A 25,371-nucleotide genomic window follows, 5' to 3' on the forward strand; every position below is an offset into this window, starting at 1 on the left:
CTGCATCACTTGGTGGTGGTGCTCTTGAACTTGTTCCTTCCTTGCATGTGTTATGGATCATCCTTTTTTTGTTTTCTTGATTGTTTTGATCCATGTGCATGGGTAATCTCTTCTTGGATGTTCCTGCTTTTTTGCTTTGATTATTGGGTTAGCCTCTTTCTTTCTTTTCTTGTTCCACTTTCACTTTGTGTTTTCAGCTTTCAAGTTTGTTCTGTATGTACTTTGGCAAACTTGTGAAAGACTTTTCTTATTCATCTCACAACTAGCTCTCTTTTTTTTCTTTTTCTTTTCTGGGTTAATTTTACAAATGATTATTAGAAGGGTTGTTTTTTTTTCTTTGGGTTGTAATTTAGATTTGGTACACCATTCAATAAGGTATTTGTGTTTGGTAGGAATTGATGACAGTTAGTTTGATGTCCCAATTTGATGATGTTTCTCTGTTCTGGGGAATTAGTGTCATCCCTAATGCTTTCTGGGAACTTATAATCATCCTGTTTATTTTAATAAATGAAATCATTTTAGGTTATTTGCTTACTTCTTATTATTTGATACCAGATAGTAGATCACACCAATATATTGCAAAGTAGTTCTAGTGCTTTGGTGCTGCTAGAGAATGGGAACAAGTGAATGGCATATTGAACGAAGATCTAGCTTTGATACTGAATACCCCCTAGCAGGAAATGCACCTGAAACTGGATCACTCTCTGTTGTTGTGCTTGGTGCTTCTGGTGATCTTGCCAAGAAGAAGACATTTCCTGCACTTTTCAACCTATATCGGCAGGTTTGATGGCCTCCAATATATGTAACAATAAAGCAAAATCTTTGTGGATCATGCTAATTAGTGTGATATTGAACTGATGTGAAAAAAATGTATATAGATGTAGATCATCATTGAACTAATGATGGACTAAAGAAAATCCTTATCTGGATTTCTCTCGGAATGTTGTGATTATGATCAAGCACTGGTTCAATTTTATTTTATTTTTTTTAAGAAAAAATTTCTATTCATATATGTTCTACATGCTAATTTGACATTAAATGTCTATTCCTAATTCGTCCTTTTTGGGGAAGATTTCCTGCAAAATTTTCTAATAATTGTTTGTTTCCCTTAAAGGAACTATTTCTAACTTTGGATGTCTTTATTTGCAGGGATTCTTACCACCAGATGAAGTTCATATTTTTGGTTATGCAAGGACAAAAATCTCTGATGATGAATTGAGAAACCGATTGCGTGGGTGAGACTTCTTTTTTTTTTAAAAAAAAGAAAAAGAAAAAGAAAAATCCTATTCTATTTTCCCAAGATTTCTGAATTAAGTAAAAAAAAAATTCCTACAGATATCACTGACAACCTGCTATTCCAGAAATTTTTCATGTAAGTTATATGTAAATAGAATGTGTTTACAATTACAATTAAGTGAATTGAATTACATAAATAGTTAATGCAACATATTTTGTGGATCCTTATTTCCTTTTAGCCAAAAAAAATTTACTGTGAAGTTTGTTCTGTGAACAGTATGTCAGGAATTTTTGTTTGCTGCTTCTTTCACAAAATTGTTCTGTAGTAGGCTTCATCGTATCCTATTAGTTCATGTATTTCATTGTCGTGTTTGAACTGTTTATAAGCATAACAAATATGATTTGATGTGCAGCTATCTTGTTCCAGACAAAGGTGCTTCCCCCAAGCAGTTGGAGGATGTATCGGAGTTTTTACAACTGGTTAGCATTGGCTGTCTTGCACCATTTTATATATATATTATTTAATGGTCTCACAACAAAATACCCTTCTGATTGTCTAAAATGATCATTCTCTGTCTTCCTTTCTCTTCCTTTTAGATCACATATGTAAGTGGCTCTTATGATTCTGAGGATGGCTTTCGCTTGTTGGATAAAGAGATTCTAGAGCATGAATCTTTGAAAAACAGTGTAGAGGGTTCATCTCGGAGGCTTTTCTATCTTGCACTTCCCCCTTCAGTATATCCATCTGTTTCAAAGATGATCAAGACTTGTTGCATGAACAAATGTAAGTAATATAATCTGTTATTTCAAAAATTTACTTTTTTTGGATACAAATGTTTTAAAAGGACCAGTAGTTTTTTGTCTTTTTTGGGGGGGAGGGAAAGATTAGGAACTGTGTGCCGTAACTTAACAACTGCAGAGAGTAATGCTTAGTCAGGCATTAGTCTAGGTTGCATTTCAGAATCCACTTTAAGCTCTTCTCATTTCCTTTTACTAAAATGTAGGTTCTTTGTTTACTTTCTTCAAGATTTTTTACCTGATAATGCTGGACTAAATTGAGGTTACCGCTTAGACATATTGCTGCTTCCAGTTGTTGATATTAGATTTTGGCTTCACATGATAATTACAGGTGGTTGTGTTATATTTTTGGTGTTTAAAATAAAAAGAAATAATTATGAAATAAACTTGAATTTATGTTCGATAGCTAGCATCAGCACAACAGATCTTATGACTTGAAGTTTCTCCGCTGTCTCTTTTCTTCTAACAACTTATATTACAACATTTTGTGAAAATCATCCTTTACTAATTCCTTTTACATTTAATGGTTCTTGTATATTATCCAGAACATCTAATATTGTTTCTATTGATGGCTGCATTTGTTTCCTTTTCTTAGCTGATCTTGGTGGATGGACACGTGTTGTTGTTGAGAAACCTTTTGGTAAGGATCTAGAATCTGCAGAAGAACTCAGTAATCAGATTGGAGAGTTGTTTGAGGAACCACAGATTTATCGTATTGATCACTACCTGGGAAAGGAACTAGTGCAGAACTTGGTACTAAATATTATATAATGGCTTACTACTATATATCTCAACAGCTTGTTTGCTTCATGAATTCTACCTAACCCTTGTTCGTTTGACTTGTATTGACAGTTAGTACTTCGTTTTGCAAATCGGTTTTTCTTGCCTCTTTGGAACCGCGATAACATTGCTAATGTGCAGGTGAGAATTTTTGAATTATAACTTTGGGCTAAGAGTTACTTAAACTTCAGTTATACTGTTGAAGTTAGGGGAGGTACTATTATTTGAGCATTGACGATTCATAGTTTTTACTGTCATATCTGTCAACTTTTACCTTAATTGTCGTTTGTTGTCATGCCTAATCCAGCTGCATTACCAAAGTTTATATGTCAAATTTAAACTTGAGTTTGGCTGTTGATTCTGTGGCAGATAGTTTTCAGAGAGGACTTTGGAACTGAAGGTCGTGGTGGATACTTTGACCAGTATGGGTATGTGTATAAAGTTGTTTTAGCAAAGTTCTCAAATGTCTGCTGATGCAAATAGTAGGTTCTGAAATGAAGTGGTATTGAGAAAATGAGTTTTTGTGTACCAATTTTACTTCTTTTGCTGATATTGAAAGTAAAACTTATAATTTTCATTCCTAAGTATCTGCCATTATTGAAAATTCATTATGTATTTTGTAATTTTTTTTAATAGAAGTAATATTATCTATTATTATGATTAGAAAACCATAAATCCTTAATGTACTGCTTTTTATTTGGCAGAATCATTCGAGATATTATTCAAAACCATCTGCTGCAGGTTAGGCCTTGATTTTATAATGAAATTGATGTCATATATTTGGACATTGTAATTATTATTTTGTATTGTCAAGATTACTTGAATTCACGTCCCTCTGAAGTTGAAATCTTATTAAGGGTGTGTTTGATAGAACTAAAATATTTAGCACAAAAACTTCATTGCTAAGTTTTCAGTGCTGAAATTAAGCATTGTATTAGCAATGTTTGAAAATAAAATCATTGACTTCTGAAGGGGCTTTAGAGGAAACTATTATTAGTATTTTAATAAAATAAATAAGGATACACTAAAGGAAACTACTCTAATTAGTAGATTTAAGTAAGGAAAGCCTTGTTACTGAATGCATTTGGTGACCTCCCATGTGCTGAATACTTTATCACTTAAAATTCATTTTTAGTATGTATTTAACAAACACCAAATGCATAATGTTACCTATTCAATAACCCGTTATGACTTTATAGTCTATCAGTCATTTATCCTCCTAATGCCTTGATGCATAATTTGTTTTCATTATTTTCTACCAACTCAGGTTTTTTGTTTGGTTGCAATGGAAAAACCAGTTTCTCTTAAGCCTGAGCACATTCGGGATGAGAAAGTGAAGGTGTGCCTCTTTCCATTCAAATTATGTGGAAATTATTATTTTCTCCTGTCATTTTATTCTGCCTCTCTAATCCTGATACAAAGCAATCAATATCAGTACCAACTCCTTGCACTTCTTTTAAATTTGATTTTGCATGCTTGCAACTGCATCGAAGGGGGATACTTTTATAACGCATACCTTGAAACTTCCAATATTGCACTTTTTATGTTTACCTAGTTTTTGAGAAGGGTCACAGCATGCCTCTGTAGACTAATAACACTTTATGGTTGCTATGAAAAATGCAGGTTCTTGAATCAGTACTCCCTATTAGAGATGATGAGGTTGTTCTTGGACAATACGAAGGCTATAGAGATGACCCAACTGTACCTGACCATTCAAATACTCCAACTTTTGCGACTGTTATTCTGAGAATACACAATGAAAGATGGGAAGGTATGATAAAATCTCCAGCATTTCCTTCCTAAAAGAAATATACTGAACCTTCCTTTAGTTTCTTTTGTGCTAAACAATTTGGAAAATAAAGTAGTCCTTTTTTTATTTTTATTTTTGTCAAAATTCTCTGTTGTGCATTTTACCAGTTTGTTTTATCTATCAGGTGTTCCTTTCATACTTAAAGCAGGGAAGGCCCTAAATTCTAGAAAGGCAGAGATACGGGTTCAATTCAAAGATGTTCCTGGTGATATTTTCAAATGTATGGCACTACACTTTTTGACATCTGGGTTTTCTCTCTTTAACATGATTTTGCTATGCATCTTTTGTCGTCTAATCTCTATATCAATCTTGAAAGTGAAAGTGGAGTCAGATATAATAAACACGTCATCACTGTGATAGATAAGATGATAGACACCCTGTAATTACTAGAGCCTATGAGGAGAAATAAATGGAAAGTTAGTGGATTAAAGACCCACATGAGCAAGAGAGGTGAGGTAAAAGAGAATGGAATAAACTCCTCTAAAGTGAGTTTGTCTATATAGTGAACAAGTAAAGATATATCCAACCCTTAATTTTTTAGTGGTTTAACGTTGCGATAATGCGATGTACTTTAAGTTAAACCAAGGGTAGATATATCCTTACTTGTTCATTTTAGAGGAGCCTTGTCCAAAGAAAATATGCATAGGGGATTTTCTTGTGACTGCATAGACATGTGGCAGCACGGTAGAGGAAGTGGCGGTCGCATTCTATTAGAGCATAATGGGGATAAATGTGAGGAGAAAGTAGGGGAGAGGGATAGGCATGGATTGAGTAAGGTTTTGGGGCCTTTGGATAGGGAGGCTTGCAGACCCTCGAAGTCTACTTCTATTATTTCTCATTTCGTTTTCTTTTCTAGTTTTCTCTATAATGTGAAGACGATGTAGGGATACACTTGTGTACAGAAGCTTCTCCTGGAACTGACACCATATCTGTCTCAGCACAGAGAAGAATTTCCAGAGTTTTTCAATAAAACACTGCATTTTGTGGCTCCTATCATAAGTTTTGCATTCTGGTGTCTTTGTCTATTGTTCGTATTGCAAAAATTATTTCTTGTTCCTTCTATTTGAAGTACTAAGCACTAATAGAAACATTTTCTATTGATGAGTATTGCAAGAATCACTCATAAAAATATCTCATACTCAAAAATTATTATATTACAGTAGAAAGTAAAAAAAAAAGAAGAAGTTGAGCTGTGAGTCATGTTATCTCTATAATCCACTATCACAAGGGAGACAAACAGAGGAATCTGTTCTTTATTTATTGGCACAGTATGAATGCCCGTACAATTAATATCAATATTAGCTAGCCTATGCATATTTTTCATTGTCTTCATAGCAGATGCCTCAGTTTCGTCAAAATATCAATTTATGCATAAACCTTACTTTTAACTTATTCATGTTTAGGTAAAAGGCAGGGGAGAAATGAGTTTGTTATCCGCCTACAGCCTTTAGAAGCTATGTACATGAAGCTTACGGTATGCCAATCATTCTGATGACCCATACTGAGAACAATCATGCCGCTTATTTAACCAAATTACCACTTACAGTTTTCTATATATGTTATATGCATTTATTGAGTATCTGAAGTAGCAATGAATAAAGGAATTTGCTATATATATATAGAAAATTCCTTTATTCATTGCTACTTATATATATATATAGAGAGAGAAAAACTACTCTTATGCTACATGTGATAACTTTCTCTCCTACACACCCTTCAATAACTGTGCCACTTTTTCTTTTTATTTTTCAGATGATGGAGCCCATAAATTTATCTCTATGACATGAGATAACTTATTTCATTTAACATGAGATTAATAAAACCCATATATATATATGGAAAAAATATTTCTCAAACTGCTTGAGATAAGTTTATCTCCGGTCACCCCCAAAACTACGTCGTTTTAATTATTTATTTCCTTATAATTATTGATTAACCTTTGAATTGTTATGATTCCTTTTTTTTCTCTCTCTTCTTTTATTACCATTGATCCATCTTTGTACGGTTATGATTTAGTAGCCGGAGATAAAGTTATCTCCGGTAGCTTGAGAAATGATAAGCCGTATATATATATATATATATATATATATATATATATATATATATATATATATATATATATATATATATATATATATGAACTAAGATATTCTTACTACCAATTTTTCTACTACCACTCTAATCACCATTGGATTAGAGTGGTAGTAGAAAAATTGATAGTAAGAATATCCTACCTATTTTTTCTAATACCACCCAATTACCACTCTAATTACCATTGGATTCAAAAATTGTTTTTCTTTTCTCATTCTTCTTTCAACTTTTCCTCTAATCCAATAGTGATTAGAGTGGTAGTAGAAAAAATTGATAGTAAGAATATCTTACCCCCCTCTCTCTATATATATATATATATATATATATATATATTTCCCAATACATTGTTTCGAATCAATTTTCTTGAAATGTAAATGGAAAATTTGCTAGTTAAACGTGGTTAACATCTGAAAACACTGTATCTCCATCTGATGCTTGTCTTCTTCTGATGATTGGGCTAAATCTATTTGCCAAACTACTGAAGAAGTTCACCCATCTGTTGCAAATACCATGTGAAAGAAAATCATGATTGATTAGCAGAAATATTTTTTTTCAAGTGTTTGTGCTATTATTTAATAATCTTTTTAAGTGGGTTTGGAAACAATTATATATTTGATTATACAAATGGTATTCAGACTTGAGTTTCTGCAAATTATTCTTGCTAGAGGTTTGTAATGGAATTACGGCTAGTGAAATTCTTTAAGCTATCTACATAGAATGCTAAAACTAATTAATTATATTTCTAGAGTGCACTGACTAGTTCAATGTTTTGTCATGAAGGTCAAGCAGCCTGGACTGGAAATGCACACAGTTCAAAGCGAACTAGACTTGTCATATGGGCAACGGTATAATGGGGTAACCATTCCGGAGGCTTATGAGCGTCTAATTCTCGACACGTACGTTCCTTTTCCGAGTTCATATCTATGGCTAGTCAATTGTCAATGGTTTATAGGAGTTACACAGATGTATAAGACTTATGTTACAAAGGACTCGGGTTCATAATTGACTCTATAAGGGACAATAACTATAGAATAAATTTTGTAATACTTACTATTTATTATTTTAAATTATTACACATGTTGTCACGTATAGGGTCAATCATATACTCAAGTCCACATAAACATTGAGTTGATGTATAAAAGTCCACCAAGCTGAAATGAAAAGAAGAATTAGGATTGCATGCATTACTTAGCAATCAGTTGAGTTCTCTGAAAGGGATAAATTTTGTAGTAAATAACAATGGGAATTGGAATATGTTCTGCAGAATTAGAGGTGATCAGCAACATTTTGTCCGCAGGGATGAGTTGAAGGTAAGAAGATCATTACATGCTTGATAGATTATAGCAACAGGGTCTTTCTTGACAAACTTTAATGGCTATGTATTTTTGTGTATTATAGGCATCCTGGGAGATCTTCACCCCACTTCTGCACAGAATTGATGAAGGGGAGTTCAAGCCAATGCCTTACCGACCAGGAAGCAGAGGTCCTGAAGAAGCAGATCAGTTACTGGAAAAAGCTGGCTATGTTCAAACACACGGTTATATATGGATCCCTCCTACCTTGTAGAATGATCAAATGTAATAACACGAGGATTTTTAGTTGCTTATAATGCGCAATAAGCTTGAGGAGTTTCCCTTAGAACAGGACTCTCTCCTTATGGGTGTGTATCAAACATCTGAACATGCGAGTGTTTGACAAAGTTTGAGTAGCATGCATTTGCCTCTGAATGCAAAATAAATGGAAAATGAAGTTCTTCTATTGATATTTGTCATGCATCATCCAATAATTCGAGACTCTAAAGCATAGTTATTAAAACCGGACGGACCGGCTCGGTCGACTCGGGAACCGGTAAACCGGTTATATAACCGGTCCGATTGAAGTAATAGACCGGCCATGCATCAGAACCGGTGCGATCCGGTCCGACCCGGCCGATTTTCATGAAAACCGATGACCCGGTTGGTTAACCGGCGACCCGGCCCAGTCCTAAAAAAATATATGTATATTCCAAATGATTTTTTTCAAAAAAAAAATCATAATGGACATATTTGAATAATTTTTTGCTTATTGACTTACATAAGTTATGTACCTACAACACTAATATTATCTCAATTGTGCATTATGCAGAAAATTTTGATTTGATTTATAGTTAGAGATGTCACTTTCTGAATTTAAAATTCCGTATCACGATCATTATATTTTTATTTGATCCTTTATTGGATAATAATATGTGATTAATTATTTTTTATATTAAAATATATGAAATTTTTATTATTATTTTTAGATATTTGAGTATATTTATAATTTTTTAATATAAATTATAAAATTATATATAATTACCGGGTCATGCGGTTAAACTAGTGACTCACTGATTGAATCAGTGACCCACTGACCCAATACATCAACCGAGTTAATGACCGAGCTGGTTTTAACATCGTAATTTGATTGGACCATATTGAGACTCGAAGGCCTGAACTTGGGGCTAAAGCTACCCGGTCCTGCCCTTTGTCAAAACAAATAAAATACGATCAAGTGAGTATGCTAAAGGACAAGAAGGCTAGGCGCCTTGCCCTCATTGGTTGGGAAAATAACCATAAATCATTACTACTGATGAGGTTGATTCCAAGGCCCTAGTAAAATGCTAGGACCGAACAAGCACACACATAATCACAAATCAAAAAGAAAGAAATGTAAGAAAAGTGGAGATATAGATTTACCTTGGTTTATGCAATGTGGATTATATTCATTAATATGCACTGTATTCTAACACCCGTTACACTCTGTTGGCTAATATATTAACAACTCTCAATATGAAATCTTGAAATTTTGTAATAAACATAAGATTGGTTACTAGTTTACACAAGTTTTTAATAAGTAAATTTTAATGCAAAATTTATTAAGTAAATGAATGAATTAGCATGAGAATTAATGTGACAATACAATTCATGTTAAGTAAAGTAAATTAGACCCAAATGGGAATATTAATTAAGTTTATGGGTCAAAGAATAAATAGGTGAAAGTTTAGGGACTAAAGTGCAAATAAATAAAGTAATGGCCTAAACTTTAAATTGGTTGTGTAATTAAATTCTCCATGGATTTTTAAAGACTAAAAGTGGTCTTAGATTTTTCTAATGATGGTTAGATAAAATTTTAAAATTAGGTCAAAGTTTGATTAAATATAGGTCAAAGGTGTGTGAAATTACATGTAAAGTTAATATAATTAAGTGAAATTGATTAGTTTGATAATCTAGTCATATTTTCAACTCAATGATGGATTGAATGTTTATTATTAGTCCATTATAAATCTGAAGATATATGTTTTATAAGGTACTAATTATGATTAATTAAAAAGAAAGTTAGTAAACAACTAACTAAGATAATTGGTTGAATTATTTCCATGTGTGATTTAATTCTTCTCCTTGATACATGTCACGCCTCATTCTCTTTTCCTTCATCCATGTGGGCTGAACCATGTTGAAAAGATTATAAAAAGAACCAATGAGAATTGATTGTGTGTTAGTTGAAAAAGTCCAAAATTGTAGGCTACCGATAAAGTAAGCTATCAAATGATTTTGCATGGTCTCTTATGTGTCAAAACCGGTTGTGTATCTTTGTAGCCTACTGATAAGGGTTTGTTTGGAAGTTTGGGGGAGAAAAAATGTAAGGGGAAGGGAGAGGAAGGAAGAGAAGGTAATTGAAGGATATTTTCTTTTTTTGTTTGGGAGTAAAAAAAATAGTAAAGGAAAAAATAGAGGGATAAAGAGATATTTTTACTTTTTTACCCCATTTTTTAAATTAATATACTTATTATATTTTAAAAATTAAATTAAATTTAAAATTTTTAATAAAATTATTTATGTACTTTTCAAAATACTAAAAAAAATTATATAATCGACGAAAGTTCTACTTTGCAAACGATGAAAATTTCGTCATAAAATTATTTTTTCGTTGGAATAATTTTCGTCGAAAAGCGAACGAATTTTTTCTACGATGAAAATTTTTACAAAAAAAAAATTTCTATCAAAATTTTCGACGTAATTTAGTTTTTGTCAAAAAATTTGATGAAAATGATTTCTTCCATCAAATGTTTTAAACGAAAAAAGAATTCCGTAAAAAATTTTGACGAAATGATTTCCATCCAAAATTTTAATGGAAATGCTTTTTGACAAAAAAATTTGACAGAAATTGTTTTATCAAAAAATTTGACAGAAATTGTTTTATCAAAAATTTTGAGAGAAATGTTTCATTCGAAACTTTCGACGAAATTTATATTCTGTAAATAATTTTGACAGAATATTTTTTTCGTCAAAATTTTTCATCGAAATATTTTTCATCAAAATTTTTTGATAGAAATATGTTCTGTTGAAATTTTTCATGGAAATATTTTTTATCAAAAAACTTGACATAAATATTTTCCGTCGAAAATTTTCAATGGAAATGTGTTTCGTTAAAAATTTTGACATAAATTTATTTTGTCAAAAAGTTTAACTAAAATGTTTCCGTCCAAAACTTTTGACGAAATTTAAATTCTGTAAAGAACTTTGATGAAATTTTTTTCCGTCAAAAATTTTCGATGGAAATGTGTTGCATTGAAAATTTTGATGGAAATATTTTTCGTCAAAAATTTCGATGAATATGTTTTTTTTGTGAGATATTTTGAGGGAAATGTTTTGACGAAATTTAGATTCCATAAAGAATTTTGACAAAAAAAGTTTTTCAACAAAATATTTTACATAAATATTTTTAGTCACAAATTTTGATGGAAATATTTTTCGTAAAAAATTTGGACGTAATTGTTTTATGTCTAAACTTTTAGATGGAAATGTGTTTCGTCAAAATTTTGGACAGAAATATTTTCGTGGTATTACTTGGCTGTTTGATTGATGCTTGGACACACAAGGTAAGTGTTTGGTGGTATTACCTAATGTGACTATTAGCTAGCGTATAGAATTGTGAATTGTTGCTCACGTGTGCTTTGGATTAATGTGTTGTCATATGCTATATGTATGCTGCCTATGAATGTGACAAGATGGAAAATCATGAATGAGAAGTAATTGTTATGTGGCAGCTTGGTACGAAAAGTACATGAAAGATATGCTATTATGATGATGATCAAGTCATGCATATACACCTCATAATTCATTTGTTTCTTGTTTGTGTGTGAAGCATATCATGACATACATGCACGAATTTCATGTTGTTCATGGATTAGAATATTTATATAAATATGCATACGTTGGAGCACGCATCATATAGGCATCCCTCCGGTACCAGGGTATGGGACACTTGGCTTCAGTTCGCATAGGCTACAGTTGGAATTCACCTTTGATGGGAGCCATTATGGAATATTCACTGTGTATGTTAGTACGCGCACGACGGTGCTATGAGCGTAATGATGGCGTTATATCCGCACTATGATATGTTAAGTACGCGCACGATGGTGCTATGAGCGTAATGATGGCGTTATATACGCACTATGATATGTTAATACATCTCTGGAAAATGAAATGTTGATGTGACTGTTTATAATTTTGTGCCTAGTTTAATATTGTTCTATTATTGGTTTTGCTATCACACTACTGGGATTTTTCTCACCCCTTTGGGGCTGCAATTTTTATAAAAATTGCAGGAGGACGAAAGAGCATATGAGGACGTGGTTATATGGATATTGGTTGTTAATTGCTACTGTTTGGATTTTTGTTGTTACTGTTTGCTTGACGGATGACTGTATTATTTTGGAAAATTTAGATTACTGTGGAACTATGACTTAGCTACTGTTTTAAGACTTTTATGATCAGTTATTACTTTGGAAAAATTCTGAAAACGATTTGCGAAAATAATTTCTGAACGTTTTATTAAGTGCTGATTTATGAACAGTTTTGCGAGCACTTTGCGAGTTAAGTTTCAAGGGGCAAACGACCACCGATTTACTAATAATTTATATGCACGCGAAGCCCCAGATGTACTCTTTCTATATAACAAGGAATATTCTTTTGAATCGTTGAACTTGATTTTATACGAATTTTACAAGACCGCAAGGTCTGTCAGAAAAGTTAGGAAATTCAGCAAGCTGTGTATTTGATTTTTATGAACAACCAGATATCGACTCAAGTTTTTAATTAGCAACAGAGAAATGATTTTTCAGTATTTAAGTAATGACATTAGAACTCTAATCCGCTTAGCAAACAACTCTCTTGGATGCATACAAGGGAGGGTATTACAATTTTTATCGAAATATTTTTCGTCAAAATTTTTTACAAATTTGTCAAAAAATTGTGACAGAAATGTGTTTCGTTAAAAATTTGACGGAAATTTTTTTGTCAAAAAGTTTAACGAAAATGTTTCCATCGAAAACTTTTGACGAAATTTGAATTCTATAAGAATTTTGATGAAATTTTTTTTCTTCACAAATTTTTGATGGAAATATTTTTCGTCAAAAATTTCGAAGAATATTTTTTTTGTGAAATATTTTGACGTAATTTAGATTTCGTAAAAAATTTTGTCAAAAAAAAATTTTCGTCAAAACTTTTTACTAAAATGTTTTTAGTCAAAAAATTTGATGGAAATGTTTTCTGTAAAAAAATTTGATGGAAATGTTTTCTGTGAAAAAATTTGACGTAATTATTTGACGTCGAAACTTTTTAATGGAAATGTGTTTCGTCAAATATTTGGACGAAATTTTTTTTTTTTGAAAGTTTAGACGGAATTTAGATTTTATCTACAATTTTGATTGAATTTTTTTTCCGTAAAAAATTTATGTCATTGATTATGGAAAAATCTGGTTTCATCTTTAATTTTGACGAATTTTTTTTGACTTATATGATTTTCATCAAAAAATTAATCACTATTTTTGACGAAATATTTTTCGTCATTAAATTCTGTCTATATTTGAAACTTTTCTAATAATGTCACATTTAAAAGTGATTCATATTTATGTAATTTTCATATTTTAATGCTAAGGGTAGATAAGTAATTTTCAATTTTTCCCCCCTTAAATCCCCTAAATTGGGGGACTTTAATTTTAAGAAGAAGGAGGGTTTTGGAGGGTTTAGCAAAATTCCCCAATACTCTTTCCCCATTTTTTTTTTAAACTCACAAAATAGGGAAGGGCTTACTAAAACCCTCTCCTTCCCTTCTTTCCCCTCCGAAAACCAACTCCCAAACAAAGCCATAGGAGTTGTTTTGTTTGAGAGTTTGGAGGGAGGCAAAGAAGGGGATCCAATGGGGAGAGAGGGGAAGGAAATTGAAGAGTATTCTCTTCCCTTGTTTGGAAGTTAAAAAAATGGTAAAGGAGGAAAATTGAGAGTTAATGAGATATTTTTACCATTTTACCCTTTTTTAAATTAATATAATTATTTTGTTTTACAAATTAAATAAAATGCTAAATATTATGTATGTACTTTTCACAACACAAAAAAAGATCACATTTTCGAGAAATTACGTTACAAACGATGAAAATTTCATCACAAAATTATTTTTTTCGTCGGAAGACTTTTCGTCGAAAAGCGACGAAATTTTTCAACTGATGAAAATTTTTACAAAAATAAATGTTCTATCGAAATTTTCGACGTAATTTATTTTCCATCAAATGTTTTAAGCGAAAAAATAAATTCTGTCAAAAATTTTGACGGAACGTTTACTATTCAAAATTTCGATGGAAATGTGTTCTAATGAAAATTTCGACAGAAATTGTTTTGATAGAAATTTTGAGGGAAATGTTTCATTCTAAACTTTCGACGAAATTTAGATTCTGTAAAGATTTTTGACAGAATATTTTTTCTGTTAAAATTTTTTGTCGAAATATATTTCGTCACAAATTTTTACGAAAATATTTTCTGTCGAATTTTTTTGAAAGAAATGCGTTCCGTTGAAAATTTTGATGGAAATGTTTTTTTATCAAAAACTTGACGGAATTATTTTCCGTCGAAAATTTTCGAGGGAAATGTTTTCTTTAAAAATTTCGACATTTTTTTGCCAAAAAGTTTAACGAAAATATTCCCGTCGAAAACTTTTGGCGGAATTTAAATCTGTTAAAAATTTTGACGAAATTTTTTTTGGTCAACAATTTTCGGTAGAAATGTTTTTCGTTGAAAATTTTGATGGAAATATTTTTCGTCAAAAATTTCGATGAATATGTTTTTTTGTTAAATATTTTGGCAAAATTTATATTCCGTAAAGAATTTTGACAAAAAAAAAATTTCGTCAAAATTTTGATGTAAATATTTTTTGTAAAAAATTTTGACGTAATTGTTTTACCTCGAAACTTTTCGATGAAAATGTGTTTCATCAAAATTTTGAACGGAAATATTTTTGTTAAAAGTTTCGATGCAATTTAGATTATATCAATAATTTTGACTGGATTTTTTTTTCCTGTACAAAATTTATGTTACTGATTTTGGCAAAATCTGGTTTCGTCTCTAATTTTGTCTTTAGATTAGACGGAAATTTTTTAACGTATATGATTTTCATCAAAAATTTCATCTCTATTTTTGACGAAATATTTTTCGTCGATAAATTCTTTCGATATTTGAGACTTTTCTAATAATATCGTGTTTAAAAATGATTCACAATTATGTAGTTTTAACATGTTAATGCTAAGGGTAAATAAGTAATTTTTAATATTTTTCCCTCAAACCCTCGAAATTGGAGGAACTTTAATTTTAAGAAGAAGGAAGGTTTTGGAGGGTTTAGTAAAAAACCATAAACTTTTTCCCTCCATTGTTTAAACTCACAAACAAGAGAAGGGCTTACTAAAAGCTTCCATTCCCCTTTCCTTCCCCTCCTAAAATCTTCTCCCAACTAAAGTAGTCGACAATAATATCCTCTATTGTACCGGAACAAAATGTTTCCGTACAAAAAATTCTCTCAGAAGGCGGAGCAGGTCAATGGAACTAGAAGGGAACTTGAACGTGAGGAGGAAGATTTGCTGGAGAGAAGTGTGAAGAAAGCAAAAGAGAACGCTCTGGATGACTCCACGATGGATGAAGAGATGAATGAAAATAGGATTGAGGAGAGGAACACAGAGGAGATTAGGTCAAACCCAGGGAAGGTGGAGGTTGGTGGGTCATCAGCAAGACAGAAAGTGGTAACTTATAAAGATGTTGTTCTCCAACTCAATGGAGACAAATATGAAGTAGAGAACGATGAGGAGAACTGGATGGAGACCCAGAGGAGGGAGGAAGAAGAAGAAGATGAGGACATGGGTGAGGAAGAGAAGGGCCACCAGGATGATCCTTTGTGCCCAGTTTACAGAATTTCTAAGAAGCAACACAAGGAAGATTGTAAGAAATGGAGAAATGCACTCATAATTAAGCTATTGGGGAAGAAGATCAACAATAGCTTCTTAATGGCAAGACTATTAAGGCAGTGGTGCCTCATTGGCAAGTTTGAGGTGATAGACTTAGACAATGGGTATATCTTGGTCAACCTACATGAAACCAAAGACTATTTTCATGTACTCCATGAAGGTCCTTGGATTGTTGTTGAGCATTATGTGACAGTCCAAAGGTGGAGACCAATGTTCGATCCTAATGATGATTAATTCAAGAAACTGGCGGTATGGATTCGAATCCCAGGTCTTCCCATGGAGCTTTACACATCTCAACATCTATGAGAATTGGAAATATCTTTGGGAGAAGTCTGAAAGTAAACAGTAACTCATTAAGGAAGTCTGATGGGGGAGATGGTGAGTACACAGACAAGGCAAAGTATGCAAGAATTTGCGTGGAGATCGATTTGAGAAAAAGCTTCGTGTCCAAGTTTGAGGTGCTAGAGAAGGTGTTCCCAGTAGCTTACGAAGGACTTCATCTTATATGCTTTGGCTGCGGGAGGTATGGCCATCGGGTAGAGAACTGTAATGGAGGGGTGAATTCTGGTAACGAGATGCATGAGGGAAGACAGGAGGGTGTTAAGCTTGGTAAAGATACGGTGAACCCAGCTTCAATCAAAGACTCAAAGGAAGCCTTTGGGGCTTGGATGGTGGTCAAGAGAAAGGAGAAAGGAAGGAACGCTGAAAGGACCACCTTCTTGCCGGCGAGGGAGAAAGTTAGCCCGACGGTGGTCGGAGAAAGGATGAAGACGGCGAACTCTGAATGTCCGAGCCCCAAAGGAAAGGCGGACGCACCAGAGAGCTTGGGAACCAAGGAGGATTTGGGGGAAAGTGCTACAGAGCCTAGTATGATTAAAAGGGATATCAAGGTTCCGAACACTAGAACCAATGCAAAAGAGAGAGAGAGGGGGGGAAAGTCAACAGCTAAAGGGAACAAAGTAACCCATCAGAGGAAAGCAACTACTCACGCGACTGAAGGAGGTTCTGTCAAGGGGCCCCAGAAAGATAACAAAGCCAAATCCATCGCTGGCGGTGACAGAAGTAGTAACAGGTTCTTCCTTCTCGAGGGAACCAATCAGCATAAGGACGCGAATCAAGAGAACAGAGAGCCCAATCTGAGTTCTGACAGCAACCTCCACAAAGAGGTGAAAGAAAGCAGAGAAAGAGACATTCTTTAGATGATGAGGGGCATGTCTAAAGAACAAGAAGAAACTGCATTAAATGAGGTGGTGGTAGCCTCTAACCTAGTTAGCAAAGGTAGGGCTAAAAATCAAAAGAAGTTAACCCCTAGGATCCTGAAGAAAGGGGATCCTGATGAAGACAAAATAATAAAGAATGGAGGAGTTGTTCCTGTAAAGCCAAAAGATACGGGTACGGTTATGAGGCCTGATGGGGAGCATGGAAGTAATATGGGGGAATCCCTAGGGGAAGTGAAAGAAAGCGACGTCGGTGACCTGAAGGGATGCAAAATTGAAAGATGTTATTTATGAATATCTTAATTTGGAATTGCAGGGGCGCAGGGAAGGTGAGGCTTAGAAGTATCTTGGCAACTTATGTCAGAAAGAATAGGGTGGACATGGTCATTCTGGTTGAAACCAGAATCAGTGGGCTTAAGGCCCAAAAAGCCATCAAGAGACTGGGCTTTACTAACTCATTGGTGGAGGAAGCTAGAAGATATGCAGGCGGTATATGGGCCTGTTGGAATCAGCCCACTTTTAAGGTGGAGCTGATTAATCAAAGCACTCAGGTGATGCATCTGAGGATTTCGTGGAAAAATAAGGACCCATTTGTTTTTTCAGCGGTTTATGCGAGCCCCCATGTTGATAAGAGGCGTGAGCTTTGGGAGGACCTCCGAGGTTTCAGCAGGGATTTACAGGAGCCTTGGTTAGTGGCTGGAGACTTCAACGAGATAACCGGCGCTCATGAGAAGAGAGGGGGTGCACCATTGGATCAGTCTAGATGCAATTCATTTTCGGAAACCATATACGACTGTAAGCTTATTGATCTGGGGGCTGCGGGGCCGTTTTTCACGTGGAAGGGCCCAAAATTTGCTCACCTGGACAGAGTTTTCAAAAGATTAGGCAGGGCCCTGGCTAATGGTGAATGGAAAACAAGATTCGATGAGGCTAGAGTCAGGACTCTTCCCAGGGTTTATTCAGACCACAATCCTATCCTTATCAATCTGTTTGCGGATCCTGGAGGCTGGGATGATCGCCCTTTTCATTTCTTTCCTCCATGGATGGATCATCCTTCGTTTAAGGACGTCGTTGTGGATAATTGGAGTAATGACGTGAAGACCTCGGTTAATCTCCAACAGCTGGTACCGGTCCTGCGTCAATGGAATATTAACACGTTTGGGATTATTGGTCAAAGGAAGGACAAAATTCTGCGTAGGCTCAAGGGGATCCAAAGCAGCCTTGAGTGTAACCCGAGTGATTTCCTGGAAGATCTAGAATCGACTCTTCGCAAGGAATTAGAGGAAGTCCTCAATCTGGAGGAACAACTCTGGTTTCAAAAAGCAAGAACCGATTGGATCAAAGGTGGGGACAGAAACACAAAATACTATCACTCTTTAGCTATCACCAAAAGGAAAAGGAACAAAATAGAGGCATTGAGGAATGAAGCGGGGATTTGGATCAAGGAAGAAGAGGTTCTTGAAGATATGGCCCTAAACTTCTATAAAAGGCTTTTTGCTGAGGAGTTAGGTCAAAGACAGTGGAGGAGCACGTTAGTTACGTGGCCGAAGCTTGAGGATTCTGAGGTAGATCTCCTAAATAAGGCTTTGTCCAAAGAGGAAGTTAAAGCCGCTTTCTTCCAGATGAAAGGAAATAAGGCCCCTGAACCCGACGGGTTCCCAGCAGCATTCTATCAGAAGAATTGGGAAACGTTGGGGAATGGCATTTTTGAAGACATGAGAGTTTGGTTCGCTGACCCAGAAGGGATAAAGGACATAAATGGAACTCTATTAGTGCTTGTTCCCAAAGTGGAGGCTCCTGAAAATCTAGGGCAATTCAGGCCCATCTCCCTTTGTAATGTGTTGTACAAGGCAGTGACCAAAGTGATTGTTAATAGATTAAAAACAGTTGTGGGCAAGCTGGTGTCCCCGTTTCAATCGAGTTTTGTCCCAGGAAGGAATATACAAGATAACATCATTATTGCCCAGGAGCTAACTCACTCGATGAACAGAAAAAAAGGGAATAGAACTGCTATGTCCATTAAGATTGACTTGGTCAAGGCTTATGATAGATTAAACTGGAGCTTCATCGAGAAGGTGCTAACTGAGATAGGAATTCCAAGTAATATGGTGGCTGTGATCAAAGCGTGTATTTCAACCTCGAATTTCAGGGTTCTTTGGAATGGTCACAAAACGAATAACTTCTACCCGTCAAGAGGAGTGAGACAGGGAGACCCAATCTCCCCATATCTATTCGTGTTGTGCATGGATAAGCTGACGCACCTGATTGCTGAGCAGATTCGATTGAAAAGATGGAAGCCAGTCAAAGTGGGGAGGAGAGGACCAAGCATATCCCATCTTATGTTTGCAGATGATCTGGTGCTTTTCGGGGAGGCTAGCCTAGATCAGCTGGATGTCATGCTGGGATGTTTACAGGAGTTTAGTATAATGTCGGGTCAGGAAGTGAGTATTGACAAAGCAGTGGTTTATTTCTCCAGGAACACGAGTAAGGAGATAAAGGAATCAGTGGCAATTAATAGTGGGTTCAGAGTAGCTGAGTCTTTGGGGAAGTATCTGGGGACAATACTCCATAATGGGAAAGGAAGACGGAAGAAATTTGAGGGGGCGGTCCAAAGAGTGAAACAAAAGCTAGCAGGGTGGAAGTGCAACATGTTATCTTTCGCCGGCAGAACAACTCTAGCTAACTCTGTGCTGAGCACTATTCCAGCCTTCCACATGCAGCATGAGACTCTTCCAAGCTCGGTGTGCAAAGAATTGGAACAACTCCAAAGAGCTTTCATTTAGGGAGATTCTAGTCAAAAAAAGAAAACCTCATTTAATTGCTCGGGATATCCTTTACAGACCTAAGGAGGCAGGGGGGCTGGGAGTCCGTAATCTTCAAGCTCACAATGAAGCGTTTCTATTTAAAGTGGCTTGGAATATTCTGAATAATGAAGATGGAATGTGGGTCCAAGTTTTGAGAGGTAAGTATGGCAGGAACTTGGATTGGAGAAGGCAAGTTAAAGCTCAGAACTATGATTCCAGTCTCTGGAAAGGATTGTGCCGAGTTTGGAATAAATTTCTTCATGGGTTACAATGGGACATAGGAGATGGGAGAGATACCCTCTTCTGGCAGGATGTATGGACGGACTTGGAGACCCCCCCTGAAGTTCCTTGCTTACAGGCAGGTGGAAGAAGACGCACTTATGATGAAGTGTGAAGACATGATCGACAACGTGTCTGGGGAGTGGGATATCAATCGTATTGGATCCTTTCTTCAAGATGAGGTTGTTCAAGAGATTCGGGCCATTCCCTCTCCCAATGTTGACAGAGGGCAAGACAAGCTAAGGTGGAGAAATGAAAAAGGAGATGGAAAAATAGTGCAGAAGGCGTACCATAATATCATGGATTTCAAGTTTCTTGCGAAGGATGCTAAGTGGAAGTTGATATGGAAATGGCATGGCCCATTGAGGATGAAATCATTCGCATGGATGGTTGCGCACAACAAAATTCTTACTAAGGAAAAATCGGCAGTTTGGGGTGGGGATGCTATCTGCCATAAATGCGTGGATAAAACTGAAGATACTCTTCATATGCTGAGAGATTGCCCATAGCCCTTCAAGTGTGGCATGAATGGTTTAGCAATAACATCCCTGGAGAATTCCTTTCCCAAAACTTGGAGGACTGGCTATTGAAGAACTTGGAGGGTGGGTGGAAGTGCAAGCACAATTTTGAGTGGGAAGATGTATTTCTAACTACCATTTGGCACTTGTGGCAGTGGAGGAATCTAGAAATCCATAACCCTCGGGAGAGCCGGCCAACCAACCCTATTCTTGTAATCTCAAGGTATATTAGTGATATTCTTGTTGCCTTGAACCAAAATTTACTCTCTAATTCTCTGAGCAATGAGGGGACTACGGTGGCAGAAGGATGGAGCCTCCCTCGACCAGGATGGTGGAAGCTAAATGTGGATGGGTCTGTGAAGAAGGATTGGAGGGAAGCGGCCTGTGGTGGAGTTGTGAGGACAGAGAACGGATCATGGGTGATGGGGTTTTCATACAGGATAGAGAGATGCTCCCCATTGATGGCGGAGCTGTGGGCGATCCTGAAAGGTCTACAGATAACGTGGGAAATAGGAGGAGCTCATAATTTGATCGTGGAAAGCGATTCGGCCTTAGCAGTGGAGGCCATAAATGCAGAGGATGGAGAAGGCAACATCCCGCACCTAGTGAACTCCATCAGGGAGTGGACAAGAAAGAATTGGCTGGTGAGATTTGCCAAAATTGCCAGAAGTAAGAACCGGTGTGCGGACAAGCTTGCGAAAGTTACATTCAAGAGGGATGAAAATATGATCATTCACCAGAGCCCTCCTCTGGAGATTAGGCCGTTAATGGCTTTAGAGGCTAGTTTTTAGTTCTGTTTCTTGGGGCTTAGCCCCTAACTGTATTAAAAAAAAAAAAAAAAAAACCTACTCCCAAACAAAGCCTAAGGCTTTGTTTTGGGAGTTTGGAGGGGAGGGGAAGGAAGGGGATCCAAGGGGGAGGGAGGGGAAGGAAGGGAATGAAATTGGAGGGTATTTTTATCCCTTGTTTGGGAGTTAAAAAAATGGTAAGGGAGAAATTAGAGGGTCAATAAGAAATTTTTACAATTTTACCCGTTTTCAAAAATTAATATAATTATTATATTTCACAAATAAAATAAAATTTAAAATTTGTTAAAAAAATTTATTTATGTATTTTTCAGACTACAAAAAAGATCATATTTTCAAAAAAAATCCTACGTTGAAAACGACAAAAATTCTGTCAAAAAATATTTTTTCGTCGGAATACTTTTCATCGAAGACGATGGAATTTTTATCCGATGAAATATTTTACAAAAATAAAATTTCAGTCAAAATTTTCCACGGAATTTAGTTTTCATCAAAAGTTTTGACGAAAATGATTTGTTAAATATTTTCGACAAAAAAATTTCCATCAAAAGTTTTGATGGAAAAAAGAATTCCTTCAGAAATTTTGACGAAAAATTTTCAGTCCAAAATCTTCGAAGAAAATGTGTCACAATGAAAATTTCAACGAAAATATTTTTTAAACAATTTTGAGGGAAATGTTACTGTGAAACTTTAGACAGAATTTAGATTCTCTAAAGAATTTTGATGAAATATTTTTTTTTCGACATTTTTTACAAAAATGTTTTTCGTTGAATTTTTTTACGAAAATAATTTCCGTTGAATTTTTTTACGAAAATAATTTTCGTTGAAATTTTTTTACGAAAATGTGTTCCATTGAAAATTTCGATAGAAATGTTTTTAACCGAAAATATGTTTTTAACATTGTCCCTCCACTTTTTTCCCTTACCATTTTTTAGCTCCCAAACAAGAGAAGGGAATACCCTTCAATTTTCTCTCCTTCCTTGCCCTCCCTCCCCCTTGGATCCCATCCCTTCCCTTCCCCTCCAAACTCCTAAACAAAGCCTTAGGCTTTGTTTGAGAGTTGGTTTTGGGAGGAGAAGGGAATGGAAGAGAGGGTTTTAGTAAGTCCTTCCCTTGTTTGTGAGTTTAAAAAAAGGAGGGGAAGAGTTTGGAGATTTTTACTAAACCCTCCAAAACTCTCCTTTTTCTTAAAATTAAAGTTTCCCCAATTTGAAGAGTTTGAGGGAAAAAATATTTAAAATTACTTATCTACCCTTAGCATTAAAATGTTAAAACTACATAATTGTGAATCATTTTTAAACACGATATTATTAGAAAAGTCTCAAATACCGACAGAATTTATTGACGAAAAATATTTTGTCAAAATAGTGATGAAATTCTTTATGAAAATCATATACGTCAAAATAATTCCATCAAAACGAAAGACAAAATTAGAGACGGAACCAGATTTTGCCATAATCACTAACGTAAATTTTGTACGAAAAAAAAATTCAGTCAAATTTTTTGAGAGAATCTAAATTGCATCGAAACTTTTAACGAAAATATTTTCATCCAAAATTTTGATGAAACACATTTCCATCGAAAGTTTCGATGTAAAACAATTACGTCAAAATTTTTTACGAAAAATATTTCTATCAAAATTTTGACAAAAAATATTTCTGTAAAAATTTTTGACGAATTTTTTATTTTTTCAAAATTCTTTACGGAATCTAAATTTTGCCAAAATATTTCACAAAAAAACATATTCATTCAAATTTTTGACGAAAAATTTCAACGAAACACATTTCTATCAAAAATTGTTGACGAAAAAAAATTTCATCAAAATTTTTAACAGAATTTAAATTCCGCCGAAAGTTTTAGACGGAAATATTTTCGTTAAAATTTTTGGTAAAAAAATGTCGAAATTTTTAACGAAACACATTTTCATCGAAAATTTTCGACGGAAAATATTTTCGTCAAGTTTTTTGATAATGTCTCATTAACCCTCAATTTTCCTCCTTTACCATTTTTTAACTCCCAAACAAGGGAAGGGAATACCCTCCAATTTCCTTCCCTTCCTTCCCCTCCCTCCCCCTTGGATCCCCTTCCTTCCCCTCCCCTCCAAACTCCCAAACAAAGCCTTAAGGTTCAAGGGAGTGTTCTTCAAGTCTTTGATGACCCAAAACCGCTACCAACCACCCTCTTGAAAATCAAAACTGTCACCCTCTTCCAAGAATGATCTCTTCACACAATAACCCCAGTCAAAAATAAGGGTAGCAATGTGTTCCTCTTAAGATTTTATACAAGTTTGGCTTTGGAATCACTCAATTTGGTGGCCTAAAACTTAAGTCATAGTCGATTGAATTTTTTTAGCTTTTCTTTTTCACCAACCATGGAGGGGCTGTGTTTTGAGCTTGAAAGAGGGAGGAAGATGACTTGACAATCAGATTTTGCATGTGTTATAAGTCACTTAAGTGGTGTAGGTTCCACAGGTCAATTTATTCACTTAAACCTATTCATTTAACACACTAATCTCCAATTAAATCTCAAATCATCCATTAAATAAAAAATTTAACATTTACCAAAGCCTATTAAATATTTAATAACAAATGAATCTGAAACTTTTCGCTAATAGAATAAACTTACCATTTTACCCCAAGTTATGTACTATTGGTAATGGTACGTTTCCCCAAAAACTATCAAAATTCACTAAAGAATTTCGATAATCATTTTTCTTAATTCTAAATACCTCTTTCAAAATATATCTATTCTTAGAATAGTAATCTCACTTTTGGGTTTCCCGGTAAGATTATACCGCAATATTTTATCCGATAAAAATCACTATTCATCAATTTTCTCAAAATGTACCTATTCACTCCAAATTTCATTTTGAATCTATTTCTGGTATTATTTTCATCAAATTATGCAAAGATTTATCATTTCACTGTTTAGGGTGACGTATTTGTCTAATTATCGTTTTACCCTTCTTGTGTATTTTTACCCGAATTCCAGGATTTTCACTAAATAAACCCTCTGAGCATGATTAGACTCTCAATCAACTTAAAATCTCACAATTCACAGGTTTCACTCTTCCTCTATCTCAATCTCTTATTTGTCAGTATACGTTTTCCATTACCACTATAGCAGGGTATAACTACACTACAACGCGTTTTACTGTTTATCAACATTATATAGATAGGGGTTGTTATAATGTTTATCAATAGATTTTTGTAATTCCATTAGTATAGCTCAGTTACTGTAATTTGTCTTTGTAATTGTCTTTTGTTTCCCTACACTTTGTATTCAACATTATCTTTAGTTAAATATTAGAAAATACAGATTTATTTGGGCCATATTCGCTGGTTTCCTTTCTTTTACTGTTATTATCCGATCCAATCCTAACAATATCCTTCTACAATGGTTGTTGAGGAGATCTAAGAATTATGTGCTGTCATTGTTGCAACTTTCTATCTGCGGGATGACATGTACACAGGATGAATGCGTTTCCTTACCTTTTAAGTCTTCACTATTTGGGCCTATTGGGCTGTAAAATAGGTTGGACCATTTATTCCTTTTGGTATAGGTCCAGCTCATTATATAAAAATTTAAACAACAAATATTTTAGGATAAAAATAATAGAAAATAGTTTTAAGACATTCAAACATATTGTTTGTATTGTATGCCAAAAATGTGGACTTACTAAACAAATTACCTGAGAAGAAGCAAATGGAATACATAAACAATATGCT

General features: G+C 34.6%; 1 protein-coding gene across 2 annotated transcripts; it reads left to right on the top strand.

Moving 5' to 3' along the window:
- LOC133283798 (glucose-6-phosphate 1-dehydrogenase 6, cytoplasmic) lies at nucleotides 1–8,451 on the top strand. Of its 2 annotated transcripts, XM_061480709.1 has the most exons (16): nucleotides 1–147; nucleotides 556–781; nucleotides 1,150–1,235; nucleotides 1,650–1,716; nucleotides 1,834–2,020; nucleotides 2,630–2,787; nucleotides 2,887–2,955; nucleotides 3,184–3,242; nucleotides 3,519–3,555; nucleotides 4,082–4,153; nucleotides 4,438–4,585; nucleotides 4,749–4,844; nucleotides 6,028–6,098; nucleotides 7,496–7,611; nucleotides 7,980–8,025; nucleotides 8,114–8,451. In XM_061480709.1, the coding sequence occupies exons 2-16, from the start codon at nucleotides 614–616 to the stop codon at nucleotides 8,279–8,281; spliced, it is 1,548 nt and encodes a 515-aa protein (XP_061336693.1). In that variant the 5' UTR covers nucleotides 1–147; nucleotides 556–613; the 3' UTR covers nucleotides 8,282–8,451. The 2 variants fall into 2 exon arrangements, with proteins under 2 accessions (XP_061336693.1, XP_061336696.1); XM_061480712.1 differs by lacking the exons at nucleotides 1–147; nucleotides 556–781; nucleotides 1,150–1,235 and adding an exon at nucleotides 1,345–1,372.
- The last annotated feature ends 16,920 nt before the right edge of the window (nucleotides 8,452–25,371 follow it).

This window comes from Gastrolobium bilobum, unplaced genomic scaffold (assembly GCF_033153095.1).
Source record: "Gastrolobium bilobum isolate Gb01-03AN ecotype WA unplaced genomic scaffold, APGP_CSIRO_Gbil_v1 utg44656, whole genome shotgun sequence".
In the NCBI taxonomy this organism is placed as follows: Eukaryota; Viridiplantae; Streptophyta; class Magnoliopsida; order Fabales; family Fabaceae; genus Gastrolobium; species Gastrolobium bilobum.

Coding starts and splice junctions, on each gene's coding strand:
- LOC133283798 (XM_061480709.1), top strand. CDS start 614: ATGGGAACAAGTGAATGGCATATTGAACGAAGATCTAGCTTTGATACT. Junction 782..1,149: donor TTTTCAACCTATATCGGCAG/GTTTGATGGCCT, acceptor CTTTATTTGCAG/GGATTCTTACCACCAGATGA. Junction 7,612..7,979: donor GAGCGTCTAATTCTCGACAC/GTACGTTCCTTT, acceptor TATGTTCTGCAG/AATTAGAGGTGATCAGCAAC.